At 45.6% G+C, this 18,268-nt stretch overlaps 3 protein-coding genes across 4 annotated transcripts in view; 1 reads left to right on the top strand and 2 right to left on the bottom strand.

The window, feature by feature from the left end:
• The window catches only part of LOC137884494 (inositol-tetrakisphosphate 1-kinase-like), a 25,916-nt gene extending 22,980 nt beyond the window's left edge, over positions 1-2,936 (top strand). Inside the window, exon 11 of the mRNA XM_068726275.1 lies at positions 65-2,936. Coding sequence (XP_068582376.1) covers positions 65-384 — 320 coding nt within the window. The 3' untranslated portion in view covers positions 385-2,936. The remainder of the gene's footprint in view (positions 1-64) is intronic.
• Positions 2,889-9,257, bottom strand: plk4 (polo-like kinase 4 (Drosophila)). 2 transcript variants are annotated; one of them, XM_068726274.1, is made up of 15 exons: positions 9,067-9,257; positions 8,068-8,163; positions 7,676-7,771; positions 7,093-7,207; positions 6,028-6,997; positions 5,852-5,943; positions 5,284-5,612; positions 5,092-5,196; positions 4,896-4,998; positions 4,656-4,805; positions 4,318-4,546; positions 4,122-4,224; positions 3,900-4,037; positions 3,699-3,805; positions 2,889-3,589 (listed from the first exon to the last, which is right to left on the bottom strand). In XM_068726274.1, the coding sequence occupies exons 1-15, from the start codon at positions 9,094-9,096 to the stop codon at positions 3,478-3,480; spliced, it is 2,775 nt and encodes a 924-aa protein (XP_068582375.1). In that variant the 5' UTR covers positions 9,097-9,257; the 3' UTR covers positions 2,889-3,477. The 2 variants fall into 2 exon arrangements, with proteins under 2 accessions (XP_068582375.1, XP_068582374.1); XM_068726273.1 differs by lacking the exon at positions 9,067-9,257 and adding an exon at positions 8,298-8,460.
• A 1,239-nt stretch (positions 9,258-10,496) lies between these two features.
• Positions 10,497-16,769, bottom strand: hspa4l (heat shock protein 4 like). Its single transcript, XM_068726421.1, has 19 exons — positions 16,382-16,769; positions 15,269-15,326; positions 15,021-15,161; positions 14,714-14,836; positions 14,517-14,616; positions 14,142-14,275; positions 13,795-14,039; positions 13,629-13,705; positions 13,384-13,535; positions 13,130-13,236; positions 12,823-12,956; positions 12,465-12,661; positions 12,254-12,328; positions 12,031-12,174; positions 11,768-11,893; positions 11,561-11,668; positions 11,327-11,446; positions 10,984-11,145; positions 10,497-10,905 (listed from the first exon to the last, which is right to left on the bottom strand). Exons 1-19 carry the CDS (start codon positions 16,486-16,488, stop codon positions 10,711-10,713), a joined length of 2,505 nt encoding a protein of 834 aa, XP_068582522.1. The 5' UTR covers positions 16,489-16,769; the 3' UTR covers positions 10,497-10,710.
• Between the last annotated feature and the right edge of the window lie 1,499 nt (positions 16,770-18,268).

Here is an 18,268-nt window from a genome sequence, read left to right on the forward strand (position 1 = left end):
GACAACAGCCGTCCGTCTGTCCGTCCCTTTATCGGCTAAACTGTCTGTCTCTTGATGTTCTCAGGTTACGAGGGCGTCCCGGAGTTTTTCAACGACCTCCTGAACCACATCACCAGCGTGCTCCAGAGCCACAACCCCGACTTCGCCCCAGCCAGCGAGCAGCCCAAAGGCCTGCCGGCGAGCACCGCGGTACCCAACGCCGCCCCGCCGGCCCCCGGCTGCTGCAGCATGCTGGGAAAAGAGGCCGGCGGCAGCCCCTGGATCGTAGAGGGCGACGGCGGGCTGAAGGGCCCCCGTCAGAGACTGGGCTGCAACTCCGCCATGTCCCCCAACTTCCAGCAGCACTGCGTCTCCACAATAGCTACCAAGGCTTCCTCCCAGTGACTGATCCCCTGCCCCCCATTCCGTTTGACCCCTGAACAAAAAAACGGATGACAATGGTGACAATAATAATAAATAATAATCATAATAATTATGATGTTAATGATGATAATATATCTAATCAAAAAACAAACCTTTTTCCTATATAGTTATTGAAAATGATGGTGATTGAGTGTACGCTTTTTTTCCTCTCTGCCTTTTTGTATTTTTTGTTTCGTCTAATGAGACTTAACAGTACTGTAATGTGAACGTTTGGGAACTTTTGCCTAATAGCTGATTTTATTTTTCTCTCTTGTGTGAGTTCTCTGTAATGAAAAGGGTCCAGATGAGCGAGCTAATGGGAATGGCTGAATCAGGACTGGAGAAAGATGTGCCACTAGACGTGCAATGTATGATCCCTTGTATCTCACACACACACACATTTAACACACACACACACACACACACACACAGGTACGTTTACATTGCGACGGACCGTGCCAGTGATGTGTGTTTGTATTCTGATCAATACCGCTGACTCCTCTGCACAAAGTGACGGGGAGAGAGAAGGTGGCTGGGCATTTTGAACACTACTCCACTGATCCGGTGCTGCTAATGTGAGCGAGGCCAACTGACGGCAGAGAGAGTCCCAACATGAACGACAAGATAGGGGTTTTTTTTTGGGGGGGGGGGGGTTTGTTAGTTTACACAAACGGGTAAGTCCTATACTTTTCCGAGTGCCATCAAAATTTACTTCCAAGTGTAGGAAGGTTCAAAAGAAGGAAGTAAATCTCCATGACCATGTGACCAAGTTTTTATTTTTGTTTGGATCGTTGCACCGATGTTTGTAGGTCTTCGGGTGTTTTTACCGTATGTCAGAAGGCGGATGTCGGGCGTTCAACAAACAAAACCGCGTCCTCGTTCAGAGTACCAGTCTCGAGTTGCTCCGGTGCGGGAAGACGAGGATCACATTCCTATTTCCTGTCTGTGGATGTTTTCAGAGAATTCCATAATCTTTCATAATTCCAGCGGGGATCTCGTGAGATTCCTCTCATCGCTTTTTCGTGGGTGTGTGTGATCTCTTTTAAACGGACGTAGGTCTCCACACGTCTCCAATGCTTGTATCTAATGTGAGCAAACTACTCTCCTGAAGCCAACTTGACCTGTCAAAGAAAAAAAAAAAAAAAAGAACGTGGGGCTGCTGTGTTAATACGATAATTGTTAATCAAAGAATCAATTATTCCACTAAAATCAAGGTAAAATGTGTCTTTGAATATCTACTTATTGGGTATTATTTTGATATCATTAAATGACAATTCTAGATGATTACGGAATTTGTTTAGCTTTGTTGTGTCTATCATTTGATTTAGTTTCACTCTTAACGGCACTTTCTTACAAAATGTAGTGAAGAAACCTTCGGTTCGTTTGCTTCATGCTTAAACTCTCTGACCCGTCTCCTGGTCCAGCTGCTGTATTTGTGTCGGATGTTAAAAATCATTCTGAGGGGAAGTGAGGGGAGAGACGGTTCAGTTCTTGTTCCCAATGTTCACTGTGAGATTTTTTTACTCCAATTTTGTTAATATCTTTGTCCTGATATCTACTAAGAGCAACTTTATTTTATTGAGATTTTATGGGGAAAAGGTTTTATATAAATGAAATGAAAAGCACTGGGATGTTTTTGAAACACACAGTGGATATTTTACTAGAGGTATAGTAAAATGCTGGGTCGGGTCGTACCGGTGGTGTCGAAGGCACAGATGGGCTCGTGGTCGATGCTGTTGTCTCCCTCTAGCATCTAGTGGGAAGGAGTGCCAACCTGCAGATGTTTGCGTTCCCCTGAGTCTGCTTCTTCTCTTGTCCCAGAGAGCTCCTTCCAGCCGTTTCCTTTCCTCCATCGGTGTCGGAGAGGAGCCGACCGACCTCTCGGTCCTAAACGATAGCGTCGGCGCAGCCGCCTCGCCAGCATCTCTCTGGGACAAAAGAATACCGCCGGTTCTGAAAGTCGGCCTTCACCGAACACATCGCATTGTGAGAAATATTCCCACGATGCTGTTGGTAATCCTGTTTTTAATCTCCCAACAATTTGAGTGTGTTGTGAAGCAACAGCTGTAAAGGTAATGCAGCAGATTCAGGGGAACTTTTCACATCCTTACCCCCCCCCCCCCCTCCCCCTCCTCCCCCCAAGATTCATCATCTAGAAGAAGGGGCGTCGCTCTGAGTGAGCGTCCCTGTTAACGCTGGAGAGGCTGATATCTGTGTACACCACTATATCTTGTGTCCTATGTTGTGTTCCTTATTGTGCTTCTAAATGGGAAATAAATGGTTAATCCTACCTTTTTTTTTTTTTTTTTCTTTTTTGGTCATTTCTGCAACCCAGACCGTCATGCTCCCAGTTTCTAGCTGGTCGTTTACCTCTTGGGTGTCTTGTACAGTACGTGTGTATATATGCCTAGGCTTACATCCGTACAGTATGTTTTGTATCGGTTCTGTAATTGAAAGGAATCCACAATTTTGTGACTTTTTTTTTTTAATTAAATGGCCAAACCAACAGGGCGAAATAAACATGTGAAATCCTATTTAATTCATCTTGGTGAATCCTGACTGACTGTGTGGGTACATGCTGTCCTGGCCAGTGTTTCACGTCGGTTACCTCAGAGTACAGTGAGGGACTCGGTCCACACCTAACAACCGTCACATGAGACTAGAACCGGAAAGTTCTCTTCATTCTGATCGATCCATTCAGTTGATCTTCATTATTGAATACTTTAATTTCACGGATATATCGAGTGTAAAGAGAAGACTGCAAAGCAAAGCAGCATTTCTCAACCCAGCCTCCAGATGTTTATTGATTCAGCATTTATGAATCACATTTCATAGTATCGGAGACAGTTTATAAAAAAGAAAAGAAAAAAAAGACATGACAAACGTTTTTCAACAAGTTCAACGGAGACAAAATGGTTTCTTATTAAAATAAAATATATCTTTTCATAATCTTACTCTTCTGTACATGTAAAAAAACAAAAACACATATTTACAAGAGCACCAGACGAAAGACAACAAAAGGTTTCTGAAGCTGCGCTGTGTTCCCCGCCCGGCCTCAGGGCTGCTGGGACGATGTTAACGAGGTTGTAGATGATGCGCTGTGGGGTTTGCCAGCAGTCCCAGGATGGTGGAGAGACAGTGCAGCTTCTCCTTGACGTGCTCCGGCAACTTCTCGTTCTCCTTATACCTGTGGATGAGACCGGCGTTAATGAGCGCTGTCTCCCCCCCCCCCCCCCAACAAGCTGCCACCGCCCTAACGACAGAAAGCGACGACACAGTGGTGACGCGTTTAGCACCTGGTGAGCCTCCCCTCTGGAGACGTGTAGGTGATGCAGGAAACCCCGGCCTGAACCACCAGCTGAGACCCGTCGTTGAACTGAACCCACACCTCTCCACTCGTCAGCTGCGGATACGTGAGTAGAGATCGAACGATTCAAATCACAAAGAGAATTAATTACTGGCGATAAGAATATTAGCTTCGTGTATCCATCAGTTACCTGAGACGCCCATCCAACGTTGGGCACAAATATGGACTTGACCACTTTCCCTGTGTTTTGCGCCGTGTCCTGTCGCAGCGGGGAGCTTTTCTTACTCAGGCTGGCGGTGGTGAAATCCGACCCATCGTAGGAGATCATCTGAAAATTAAAGAGAAATCTCACAATCGCTCTGTTTAAGCCTCTAAACTGTCTTGTGTGTGTGTGGGGCTGTGAGACACTCACTGAAGGAGTGATTTGTGGAGGTTGAGGAGGCGAAGCCGTGTCAGGAGGCACCGGGTGGGAGGGCAGGGACGAGGGGCACGGGGAGTCTGGGTTGGCGGGTCTCCTAGGAGGGGGTGACATACACAAAACTAACATTAGCCACACGAAGGCAACATGGAATACCAAGAGGAGACTTGTAACGGCGCGTTTCTCTCACCTGCCGATAGTTATGGGGAAGAAGGGGACCTTCATGGCGCTGCGCTGCTCCTCAACCGCGATGGCGGCCTCCAGGGACAAACACATGCCGTGGCCCTCGTCGGACAGCTCCGCACACAGCCGGCTCTCCGGGCTCAGGCCGCTCAGCCCCACCTCGCCCTTCACGGTGTACGACTTCCCGCCCTTCTCCACCACTCGCACCAGCTCTGACGTCTTGTGAGTCTTTGCTCCTGCAAAAAAAAAACACACACCAGAGTTTATGAAGCATTTACGTGTCGACTCGGACGCAGTTTGTCCCTCCAGCTGGATCACATGCTTCAATAAACACACGTCACTCACCATCATAAAAGCAAACTTCCAGGTCTGCATTGGGAGAGTTCTCCATCAGCATGACCTTTGCGTATTTGGTGTAAAGGGTCACTTTTGGAGTCTTGGATTTCACGAGCTGCACAAACTTGGAGGCGTATTGGTACTTCTTCCAGTATTTTTCTGTGACAAAAATGAAATAAATCAATTAACGTACAATTTCTAGTCTTATACAAGCTGAAGCTACTGGGTTTGATGCATCCATCACAATACCTGGAAGGTCCTCGTAGCTACAAATCAGAATATCTTCAGGAGGAGCAGGAGGACAGTCCAGGACAGGAAACCCCTTCCCACCGTTGGGCTGGTATATTGTCACCTAAAAGAGACGATAATAACAAGCTTGATATCATAATATGCCACCATATGATGTTGTGTGGAACATATCGGAGACATAATTCAGTGAGCTCACCATCGAACCGTCGCAGGAGATCCGAAGGACTTCTTTGACCCTCTCTTGACCACTGTGGCATTTTAACAACTCCATACACACTTCACCCGTGTCCAGGACGCTCACCTGTAGGAAACAAATAGGACCATGGTCTCATCTGCTGACACGGCGAACATGTAAGAGGTTATCAAAAGAATATGTGCGATATCTTACAACTGCATTTTTGGTCTTCTGTCTGATGGGCTTTAGTCTGGACGCGCACAGCGGCGGGACGATGTCTCTCAGCGTCTTCTTCTCTTTGTCCACACTGGGTTTGGCTGAAGGGAGCTTTAATTCACCGCCGTGAGGAGGTTGGAACTCTGCTCCGGGTATATTTTCCCGGTACGAGTCGGAGTTGGAGTGCAGGTTGTGGTGGGGGTTCGCGCCTCGGCTCATGGGCTTGTCTGTCCGCGAATTGTGAACCCCAAGAGGACCTCTGCTGCTGTGGAAGCTGCCGCCGCCGCTGCTGTGAGCGCTGCTGTCTGCGGGCCTCTGCCCAGAAGCTGAGAAAGAAGAGGAAATAGTTGTATAGATCTGGTTACGCATCTGGTTGGAATTGTGTTTTAAGATTCATTCATCGAGTTTTATTCCCCCTCATTCATATTCAGTCTCACAGGCGTGGCTGGAGACTACACTGGCCTCTACGTTCCCCTGAATGAGAACAGCAGCTGAGGGATTAAAACTGAAGTAACAATGCTGAAATCTCTGATACGCACAGATAATGGAAAAACCTAAATCTTACCCTCATTATTGAGCCAATTTGTAACTCCCTCCAGGTCTTGAAATTGCAAGTTTGGCGGATGTGCAGTCTGTGTGGGAAACAAATACCCAGGACTGAAACAGAAAGTGCAATCCGTTAGTCTCATTCTATTTTATAGAAAATATGAAAAGACGATCATAAATAGAGAGACTTCTTACTTTGGTGACTGCTTGACAGGGGGAGAAGGGTGCTTTCCGTGCTCTGAAAATGGGTGCGGAGTGGAGGACATTGGGAAGACCGGTCTTCCCAAACCAGTAAGAGTCTCCTCTGAGTGGCATCTGCCCAGCTCAGCGTGACTCGACCCGTGGCCTGAGGCCGACGAGCTGGAGCGGTCTGAAGAGTGAGCCCTCCTCAGGTAGCGAGAGTGAGGCTGCCCACCGTCTCCACCCTGAACCCCCCGGCTCCTTCCCTCTCGGTGGAAAATGTCCGCCGGAGGCTGCTGCCACAGGTCTCCGTCTTCACAACAGGGCTGGCGCGGAAGAGTTGGAATAGGCGCCATTCGGTTCGGCAGGGCGGAGCCAATCACGTGCCTGGTTCTCCTCTGGAGGCGGCTATTGCTGCTGGCCGAGGTGGAGGAGGTGCAGGCTGTGGAGATGGTGGCAATGCCGCTGTCCATGGAGCCTTCGTCCCCCGGCCCCAGCTCCTTGGTCCTGAGCAGCAGGTTTTGGGTCATGAACGGGTGGTCCAGCACCGCGGAGAGGCTGGGCCGGTGGGCGGGGTCCCTCTGCAGCAGGAGATGGATCAGGTCCCGAGCCTCTAAAGAAACGTGGCCAGGCATCTCGTACTCCCCGAGAACCACTTTGGACAGAGTGTGTTTGACCGTGTCCGTGTCAAACGGGGGGTGGCCCATCAGAAAGGCGTAGAACATGCAGCCCAGTGACCAGACGTCCGATTCCAGACCGTGGGCGCTGCGAGTGGCCACCTCCGGGGAGATGTAGTTAGGAGTGCCGCACATGGTGAAGTGCTTTTCAGTTGGGAGTTTGAGCTGAGTGGCCAGGCCAAAGTCCGCTATCTTAACGTTCAAGTTGCTCGTCAACAAAAGGTTGGCCAGCGTCAGATCTCGATGCAAGATGCCGTGGGTGTGTAGATAAAGCATTCCTTTCACTATCTGATGCATGAAATGTCTCGCTGTGGAGCAAAAATAAAAAAAAATTAGCCTCACTAAACCCATGTCCTGCAACAGAATTCAAAATGATATCGCCAAAGTAAAATAGTTTCCTGACCTTCGTCCTCGGAGAAAGACATTTCCCGCTCTTTCAGGTACCGACTCATCTCCCCACTGTGGCACATCTCCAACACCAAGTACACATAGTTGCTGTCCTCAAAGTAGTTGTACAGCTTAGATAAAGACACAATACAGTATTTATTATCGTGGCACAGTGAGAAGGCACAGGAAATATATTAGTAACACATTTCACCTTAATGGTGAAACTATCAAAAAGTGTTGTATTGATGTGGTCCAAAAGATGTGGTCAAATTTCCTCCAGTATCGAGACAAAGAGGCGGTCCTCCTGGTTAATCTAACAAAGAAACTACAGAAGCTCCACGTCACATAACCATGACAACACAAAGCTCAGATCAGCAGACTCAAGCGCAGGCATCAGGGACCGTAACTGTAGGTGGGCTGTGCCAAAAACTAATCCTGCAATTAGTGGCGTTTGTCTTTAACTGAAAATCTGGCACATCAGGAAGTTAGTTGTGTTCTTAAAGTGTATGTCTGAACAAGTGAGAGCCACAGCAGACTTCATGTGACGTAACAATAAGCTACAGTATCGACAGAAATGCGTTGTGCCCGGCCAACGTTACCTCAAGTATGGAAGGATGTTTCAACCGGCACTGAATCTCCACCTCGTTGATCACACGCTGGACCATACCGGCTTTGTGCATCGCTTTTTTGTCAATCTGCAGATGGGAACAACACAGATAATTACACACCTGCCACTCACAGGATCAACGCTCTTGCACGGTGGGGTTTTTTTTCTGGTGGCTAATAGTCAATCTGTCGCCAACAAAGAGAGTGAACTGTTCAGACCTCATTTGTGGGGAGTCAAGGGACCACAAGAGGCCCTCGGGAGACAGCTAAGGTCTAATAATCCAAACAGTTCCAGCGGGCAACAGCTTGGGAGTTGGTTGAGAGTCTAAAGCATGCTGTGATTACCTTACATCACTGACTGGGAGATAAATGGTGGGATTCTTACCGTTTTGATAGCAACCTCCAGGCCGGTCTTCACTGATTTTGCCCGGTAAACACATGCAAAGGAGCCTTTGCCGAGGAGGGTGAGGACCTTAAAATCCTGCATCAGAAGAAAGAAAACGATGAAGGATGAGTTTCACACACACAACACATTGTATTTGCAGAACCAGAGATATTAAACTGTGGTTTTCAGATTTAAAATTAATCCTATTTTGATCCCATCAAACGTGATACCTCGATCCTCAGCTCCTCCGCATAAGACAAACACTTCTCCTCATCTCTGCCGGCTTGGGTGTCAGCGCAGAGATTTTGGAAGAAACAGTGAACACCTCGATCAAACCTCGTTCCTCTAGCCTGCAGCATATCGGATGTGTGTGCAGCCAAACAAGAATCCCCCCCAAATCCAGCGACTTCGCACGGGAGAAATCCTCCCACAACAAACTGTTAACTGTCACACAAGCCACGGACACCTGACGCTGTCATTATGACCAACCGAAGCCTCTAATTACCCCGGCTCTCTTCCCGCTAACGAGGACCACTTGGAGCCGTTTCCAAGCAGCAGCAGCAGCAGCAGCATGGTGAACAACCAAACAGATGCAATGAGGAGGAGGAGGAACACTGTTTGTCCCGAGAGAGTCCGGGTGAGGTTACACACTGAGGTACTGAGGCTGCAACATGAGGCTGATGGCCAACACGGCGTCAAATAGACTAATATAGCAAGTTAAACAAAACACGACCATGATTCAACAAACAAGACGAAACGATAAAGAAGCTAATGCTAACACAGTTGGCTAATTAAATGGCGTTAACGTAGCAATATTAGCGGACAGTTGAACGTTTGAAACATTTCAGTTAAATATCTCAAATTGAATGAACTGCGTTAAACACACGGCTGAAGCAGCTATTTAACAGCTAGCCTCTATCGTAACTTTAGCTAACGTTGACAAACAGAGCTAGTTTAAAGGAGGCTTGTGGGCGTTAGCCTCACGAAAGGGTCACTCACCTCGATCCTATCGCCGATCGATGCACTCATCGTGGCTGGTTTTCGGCTTCCAGATTCATCCGCGTTTGTAATAATGTTCCTCAACCGACGGAGTGCATCGATAGTCGGCGTGCGCGTCCTCAGAGGGCAAATAGATGTTGTTCTTGTGTTCCCCTCCAAAACTTTGCACTTTCTTCCATTTTGAAAATATCCGCCCGTTACTCTTCGTGGCCGCGTCACACGCTACGTCACATGACAACAAACAGGGTTCTTGTTTACCACGCCTACTTTTCTTTTCTTTACACGTCCCAGACGCCACAGTCCCGCACGTGACCTATTTTGCTGTTTACAATACCTGCCATGTTAGTTCGTGTGTTTGTACATTTAGGCTTGTATTCAAAGCTTGTATTTGTATCGTGTAATTAGGTCATAACCTGAAACTAACATATTAGGTTATGCATTCATTCTAAAGAGAACCAAACGGTCTAAAATTAAATAGGTAGATAATATATTGTGACGTAAACAATCAGTGCCTTAGATATTAAATATATCCATGAACATGGTGAAATACTTTTTATGTTGTTTCATCGAGGGCTGTAACTAATGACTGGTTTCATAGTCGCTTACTCTGATGATTACTTTACTGATTAATCATTTGTTTTAAATATATTAAAATAATGAAAAATACTAAGGTATTCATTGTATAATTATACAAAACAAAAGAGCAAATGTTTGGCATTTCTGCTTGAAAAATTACCTTAAACGTTTGTCTTGATTAAAGACTGGCATTGTGAATTAAAAGTAATTAGAAGAAAATACTTTTTTGAAATACAAACTTTAAAAATACACTTTGGAAAAAAGAAAATCTAAATTAAAACTGCTGGAATTAAATAAAAACGACAACAATAAAGTTATTTTTAAAAAACTAAAAAGGTATTGGTTTATTTCATAATTTCCTGATTGCATTAAACATTTCATCTGTTGTTATTCACCTTATTAGTATTTCTTAAAGTCCAATTTATTCATTAACTTCAGGGCTCCATAAACATTATTCTTTAAATCCCTTGATTTAAGTGTGGAAAAATGCAAGAAAACAAAAAGGAAATAGGCAACTAATCACTTCCTAAAGAGATTCGGTGTATCCAGCATTGCCATTGTACTAGGAATATGTATCTTTGTGTACATATATTACATACGCTAGCTGCTTTTATTTACTAAAATAGTATTTACAGTTTCTAGACATGGACATCATTTCAAACTCATTAGATACAAATATATATATATATAATTTGTATCATTGCATACAAATAAATAGTTCCCCAATAGCAAGTATTTGGACAGCACTAGGTGGAGGGAAAGGATTTACTGCAGACACTGGACTAAGAGACACAGAGGGGGCCTTCCTGTGAGGCACGGAGGAAACAGTTTAACGTCACAATCAGAGCTTCATCTATTGCATCATTCTTTCATTTATTAAGTATGTCAAATCTTAGAGAGAGTAAAGCACACCATTGTCACACACAAGGATGAAAACAAAAACCTCAAAAAGGTTAAGTCCAATGAGGGGGGGGGGGGGGGCGGGGTGAAGATTGAGAAATGGTCCCAGGTTTTGATGTTTCTACTGTCTAAATGCTCAGTTGTGGTAAAACGCGGCGATGGTTCCTCTCAGTCCACCTCCATCTCTTTGGTGCCGGGCTTCGTCTGCTGGCTTCCCTTCGCGTCTCCCTTCCCTTCCGCTGCTTGCTTGGCTGCGGGGCCATTATGAGCTTCACTGTTTTGGTCGTTCACTTCGGGGGCCTCCTCCTCCTCCACCGCGGGCTTCTGCCTGTTGATCACTGGATTACATCTGTCCTCCAGTTCCTGGTGAGTAAGAAGCATAGACATTGTTGGCAAAAGAACCTCACCGCTAATTAGATCAATACTGAAATCTTCTCATACCTGTATTTTGGCGATGATGTCTGCTACTTTGACGACGGGGTCTTGAGTAACGCCGAGTTTACTCTGTGCGTTCATCCTGCTGTTCATCCAAACCATGCTGTCATTCACACACCGCTCCACGGTGAGCATTTCCTCTGCACTCAGATGCAGGTACCGCTCATCCTAGGGGAGAAGATGACCAAAGTCACATCTACTGAAACCAAACCAATAAGGCATTCATGTGACGCAACCATTTTTACCAGTGTGTTAAATATCACACAGGTAGAACGCATTAAGAAACAATTATCATTCAATTATTCAAGGTGTGTAAATGCATTGCATCCCTCGATCAAAGGGGATTTACCTTCTGCTTGTAGGAATCCACAAACTTCATGTAGAGTTGCAGTTTCTTTCCCAGCTCTTCAAAAGCCCGCGGCCTGTCCTCGTGCTCTCTGTGCCGATCCTGAATGGGTTGACCCAACCTCTAGAAAATGACGTAAATGTTGACGGTTATTCTCACTTCAACCTTAACTTTCACCTCTTCTAGTAGTTAGTTAAAATCCCATGTTGATATTGAAATAAAAAGATAAAAACAAACCCTGAGTGCATCCAGCTTCTCCTCGTAGACGTGTTTGGGTTGGTCCTCTCCGTCCTCATACAGCCAGTTCTCTGTGTCCTCCAGCATCAGGCTCAGCCGGTTACTGTCCTGGTATTTAATGGCCAAACATAAAACCGATTTTAAGTAAACACAGAAGAGGAAAACCTGCTTGGTACGTTCAGAAGTATGTAAGAAAGCAGCGCTCACATCCTCAGTGATGTACTTTTCATAGATCCCACAAAGTTTGTCCCGCAGGTCGTACACGTACTCCTCAACGGCGTTTTTAGCGTCATTCTGCTCTTTCACCAGTTTGTCCTGGATAATCATCTGATGCTGTGAGGGGAAACAAACAAACGATGTCACAGGACAGCAAAGACAATAGCAGCAATACCTTAAATATAATGCTGTCTGACTAATAACATCGTAAATCATAAAACAGCATTTCAATCAGGCCGTGACTCGCCACTCGCCTCATAATCCACGAAGTCGTTGAGGACGTCGCTGTCGAGCTGTCGGATGTTGTTGGCCACGATGGGCAGCTCGATGCTCTTCACTTTGGGTTTGGGTTTGCTCGCCCCTGCTGCTGGGTCCGGCTTATCCCCAGACGCCCCCTCCTAGAGTTTGGAAACCAGAAACCACTTTAGACCTCCCGTAACGTCTTTTGTAATTCTACAGTTTCCAAGTCCAGCTGACCTTACTGCTGGAACCGTTGTCCTCGCTCTGCTGGTCCCCCTGGCTTTGGCCTTCCTGGTCCACCTGCATTTTGGTCTGAGACAAAACACTCATTCAGCTGCTTTATCAAAGTCAGGGTATAGTTAAAAAAAAAAGCAATATAAACAGTTTCTGTGCATTAGACAAATGCAAAGGAAGCCGTACATTTGTTTTCTTTGTAAAACCATCTTACCTGGTCCTCTGCCCGGCCTTCGTTCTGCACCATTGGCTCCGAGTCGATTTGCATGTCCTCTCCCTCCCCTTTCTGCTTCTCGATCAGAGAGGCGCTGGACACGCTGAAGATGCCGTGGACGTTGACGCGCACTTTCACCTTCACTTTCGAGCTTTCTCCGTCCGGCTGGGGAGCCACGTTCTGCACAGAGAAGCATCCTGGTGGCAGATGGGAACAAAATGAGGAGTTTGTTCAAGAGCTTCAATTAAACGCCCTCAACGTATCCCCCCCCCCCTCAGAGACGGATGTTACAAACTGATATCCCACGTAACAACTGTGTTACTGGCAGGTGTGACTGACTTTGAGTGGGCAGAGTTACCTATCCTGTGGTCTGGGTAGGGGAGCTCTTGAGGGCAGCTGTAGAAGGCTTCGAGGTCAAAGGGCTCCTTCTTGTGAAAGGTGATCACTTTGGAAAATGGAGCAGCGTGGTTCTTACTGAACACCTCACACTCTCTGTGACCAAAAAATGCAGTGAGGTGAGGAAAAGAAAAAGCTCAGTCAGCAAATACTGCATCTTCAAACTCGCTGACCTGGCCTGATTTACCACATAAAGAGAAATATAATGGCTTGTTATATGTATATTAGTACTGCCATACATAATTAAGATATGGTCCAAATTTCCTCACCCCAATCCATCCTCTGTTGGTGTTTTCCAGCGAAGAGTGATGGGAAAGGGAACCACGTCGGTGATGGAGAATTCGCGCACCTTAAATGCTGGAGACAAAATTGCACACTGCACCGAAACAGACCGCACACACACACACACACACACACACACACACACACAATTAAATGATATCTCACAAGCTACAGAATATTTGTTCCGTGCATCGGAGACTAGAAAAACATTATCTGTCGGGTGTCGAGAGGCGAGCCGCACCTGAAGTGCACAGCCTCTAGCGACGGCTTCGTCGGCGTTGAGCGTGGTGCTGATGTCTTTGCCGAAAAACTTGGCGATCCTCTCTTTGACAGCCGGGATCCTCGTGGCTCCTCCCACTACCTCCACAGCATAGATATCATCCCGACTCAGCTCTGCCCACAAACACACACACACACACACAGGACTGAGTACTTTTACTATATACAGTATATATATGCAAATTCAACCAAATTTGCGGCACATACTTGATTGTTCAAGAACTGCCTTCAGTGGCATCTCTACTCTCATCAGATACTGAGCGCTCATGTCTTCAAACTGGCCCCTATCGGTTGCACATGAAGAACAAACGTTATTTATAATGCCGGGTTGTTTCCACCGAAGAGACGCACAACTAAGGAGTAAAAGTTGCACCTGTTCATCCTGCCGGAAACATCGATGTCGTTCATGAAGCACTCTATGTTCAGAGGCAGGTCGGAGGAGTTGGCACTCATCAGCTTCTTCAGCTTCTCGCACTCCTGGTGCAGCCGCAGCAGAGCCCTTTGGTTCTCCCTCACGTTGAGCTTGTACTTGCTCTTGAACTCCTCGCAGAAGTAGTCGACCAGCGCCTCGTCAAAATTGCGCCCACCGAGGTACAGGTCAAACGCGGTGGCGAGGACCTGGCGGGGCAGAATCGACTCTTTGAGTTTTGGGTTTCAAAAGCTGCAGGTGTAGGAGTGAATCGAGGTTTGGGGGGGCGGGTAAAAGGCGAAAGGTCTAACCTTGAGTTTTCCTTTGTTGAAGGCAGTGATGGAGACCTGGAATGATGAATGTCCCATATCAACAAACACCACGTTTCTTGGCCTCTCTTCTAGAGTAGGAAGGTCCTGCTTGTAGATCCCGTAGGCCAACGCCACTGAATCCAAAACACAAGTGAAACACAAATATTAAAAAGGAAAGATATTCTACTGTTGGTGGAGTTACATTTTTCTACTATTGCCTCGTAAGAGTTCAGTCTGCACCTACGTATAAGCTTAGCAAGAGTTAGTGAAATATACAAAGCTGGACACGCAAACTAACCGTCTTTCCACTTTTTGTCTTTTTGCACCCACACAAAAAAAAATGTCACCGTGATCAATTTCGCCGAGAACACTGACCTGCGGTGGTATCATTAATGAGCCGTAAACAGTTCAGCCCTGCTATCTGAGACGCGTCAAACACCGACCGCCTTTCGGCGTCTGTGAAGAAACTCGGGACCTGTACAACAAAGCACAGCTCAGTACACAATTCACAAAGCTAAACCAGTTTGTGAATTCTGCTGACGGTCTTTCTGTCACGTTTCTTCCTCACTCACAGAGATGACACAGTCCACCACGGGCTTCTTCAGGGCGCTCTCTGACGTCTCCTTCAGCTTGGTGAGCAGCATCCCTGTGATCTGCTCCACGGTGAACACTTTGTCCTCATCCAAATAACGCACCTGTAAACGTCACACAGTTAGGACCTGCGGAGGCCAATCAGAGGCTAGAAGGTACGGCGTATTGAGCATCCAGCCAATGAGTTGTTTGGAGGTGAATTTCAAAAAGCATCCCATTCACTTGTGAGCATCATGGTTGGAATTTGAATAGGAAAAGGAGAAAGGGGGGGAAAAAACAGTAATTCACCTTGATTCCAGTGTTTCCATTGGGCAGTTTATGTAAGCTGTAAGGCAGTTTGGGTTTTTCCGCCTGGATAAATGGGTCATCAAACGCTCTGCCGTGGAACTTTTTGAATCCATGCACTGTGTTTTTGAAGTTTGTTGTCATCTGAAATAAGGAGACGCTCAGTACAACTTTAACAATTTATCCAATCATTTCAGTGTAATGTTGCATTCATTACAGAAATTTAGACAAACTGCCGTGGGCGATCTTACTTGACTCTTGGCTGCATTTCCAATCATGCGGTTTTTGGAGGCCAAAGATACGCAAGCCCTTGATGGGAGACAAGAGCATCAGCAAATTAGGTTTAGGCTACGGCAGAAATAACCCCGTTAACCAGATGTGGCAGACGAGGCGCAACTCTAATTGACTGAATGTCGCAGACAGAATCCAATGTCGAGTGCCGAGAGATTTCAATTTTAGGAAATGTCACAAGGGAGTCTGAGGAAGAGCCACAAACTAGGGCAGTGAGACGGAACAGTTCACCTTCAAAAGTAAGTAAGCTCAAAATATTACATCCCCCGACTCGTATGACTCTTATCTCTTTTAGCAGACAAACTGCAGACCATTGTCTCTACTGACAAAGATAAATGCGTCTAGTCACACGAGGTTCAGGGATCCATTTCAAACCGGCTGACAGTGACAAGTCACTCCCTGGTTTCACCTTGCCACAGAAATATCCCCATTCACTTAAAGGTGCAACGCTCTTTCTCCCTGTTCCAGCTGCACATCCCTGTTTTTGCAGGACGCTGCAGCAAATGTCCTCCAGTTGGCCTGATACATGTCCCTCAGAGTCAGACACCTACATGGAAATGTCTTAGTATTGTAAGATTAGTTCATTCGTTACACCCTCCATGAATAAAATGGGATACACCATTAATTCCCTGTTAATTCTGGGCTGGTACTTATAGAGGATTTAGCTTTTTTGGCCGGCCCTGATAGGCGCACTATCACCATGTCATATCAAAAAACATGTTTATTTTTCCTTCACAGCATACAGCACTGACACATTAACATGCTATGTCCTCTAAATAACATCCTGTTTTCTTTAAGTTACTCGTCTCAGTCAACTTTAAAGTACACTGTGCTGGTTTGCCGGAGGGGTCATTTCAGAAAGCGACATTTTGACCTATACGTTAACCTGCTGTGATGGAGAATAGACCCATAGCTAGAGGCCGCATCACATGCACCACCACCACCCCCCCCCCCACCCTGCTGCCTGTACACCATCATCCCTCAGTGCGCCTCCAGTTTGCAATCATTGCGTAATAAACTCGCAGACAGACCACATTTTCACGGCGATGACGATTGTCAATATTTATACTTACGGCGTGCATCTGTCACTGTACTCGTTGGCAATGGTCTCAATGCCACCGCTCCTGGCCACACCGATGTAACAGTTTTGGTAACCCACATCGATCCCTACCACTGACATGATGCGCGTCTAAAATGCACCTCTTGTGAATTATCCTCCGAAAACGACGCACCACAACAGTTGCATACGATGACGGTCTATCCCTAAACGACTTGTAATTAAAAGCGCGCGTGCTGTGCTCTGGATAACAACTACGAGAAGGCTAGCTGAAGGGAGCACTAACTGAATTACTAGCTGTTATGTAAGTCGAGCTGTTTATAGCGAACTCATTGAGAGTAATCCCAGGGAGCGGTGATGTCCAGACCGGATTCTCCCTCTCCTCGGCGGCCCCCTCTCATCACCCAGCGGCTCTGCCTCAGACTCGCGGATTCTCTCGAACCCGCCCCCGCACGTCCGTGATTGGCCGCGTCACACCCTAACCCGTATGTGATTGGTGGACAAAGCAATCGATAACAGAAACATCTAGAACTCCCTGGAAAGGGGGGACCGTGGACTACGTCACGAGCGGTAGGGGCAGCAGTGGGCGTCACAGCGACGCTTGCCCTCAATTTAAGCTGTCAAGTGCAGCGTCTCGGTCTAAATGGCGCGTGCTTTAGGACCGACGGTTGCACATTACGGTTATATCTGTGAAATGCAGCGTTACGTATATCTGGAGCTTGCATGTTGCTTCGGACAGAGAAACCCCCGTTCCGGTGACACAGGTGTGGTCAGGCCTTATAATGTACAATATGTAGTAACTAATAAGTGGAAAGAATAAGACAAATAAACCATCATCATTAACACGGGTTTCTCTGTGGATTCTTTAAAAGCATGAATATTTAATTTCATTATTTTCTTTGTATTTTTTCATGTTTTATTTTAACATGACACATCCACATTCACAAATGTACCATTGGCAGTGGTGTAAGAAGTACTCAGATCCTAAATTATTTTTTATTAAATACAAAATAGTAATGCCGCCTGCGTCAAGACTTTATTTCAATCATAGCACAGAAGTATCATTAGCAAAAAAATATTTAAATTATGAAAAGCTTTGGAATGTATTACTTTATACGATGTATTGTTATTAACATTATTGTGGAACAAGCATTTTAATGGAAGTAAAGGTCGAGCTAATAATTACTACTTTATATGCTGTTGTATCTATAAAAAAAAATATTATTTTTAAAAAATGTAACAGAGGTTTTGAATTAAAAATCCTACCTGTAAAGGAGCTGGTAACAATGACTGCTTGATAAGTGCAGTGGAGTTAAAAGAAGGCTACTGCATCTCCCTCTGAAATGTAGTGAAGTAGAAAATAGCATAAAGAAAACTACTTAAAGTAAATATACCACTACCTGAAAATTGCCCATTTGTACAGTAATTGAGTACATTTCCACCAGCGACTCATTGTTTTTCTGCATAAAGATACAAAGTGTCAGAAAACAACTAACAGGGAAGAACTAACTTCAGTCATAAACTGAAGTAGACATTTTACATGGAGCCGCGCAAAAGATCTCTTAAAAAGGAATTGCGACGAGTAAACTCAAGTCAAAGAAATGTTGACTTTTGTTTTGACTAATACCTTTCAGATATCTTAAAATGAAATGGGTAATAAATAATTATGTCTTTAAATGTGCTGAATTAAAGGTAACTTTTAATCAGTGGTTAGTCAGAATTTAATTGAGATATCTGGAGTTAAGATGTCTGAGTCAGAATGTAATTACAGATATTTTAATTTGAACTACTCTTACTTTAGGTTTTGACTGATCGTTGATCACTGTTAACATATTTTATTTAAAATAATTGTATATATTTAAATAGATTTACCATACACACATAATTGTTTTGGTTGCGTGTC

Source organism: Cebidichthys violaceus, unplaced genomic scaffold (assembly GCF_023349555.1).
Source record: "Cebidichthys violaceus isolate CVI_PGR_0920_01 unplaced genomic scaffold, fCebVio1.0.p SCAF_39, whole genome shotgun sequence".
NCBI classification, from domain to species: domain Eukaryota; kingdom Metazoa; phylum Chordata; class Actinopteri; order Perciformes; family Stichaeidae; genus Cebidichthys; species Cebidichthys violaceus.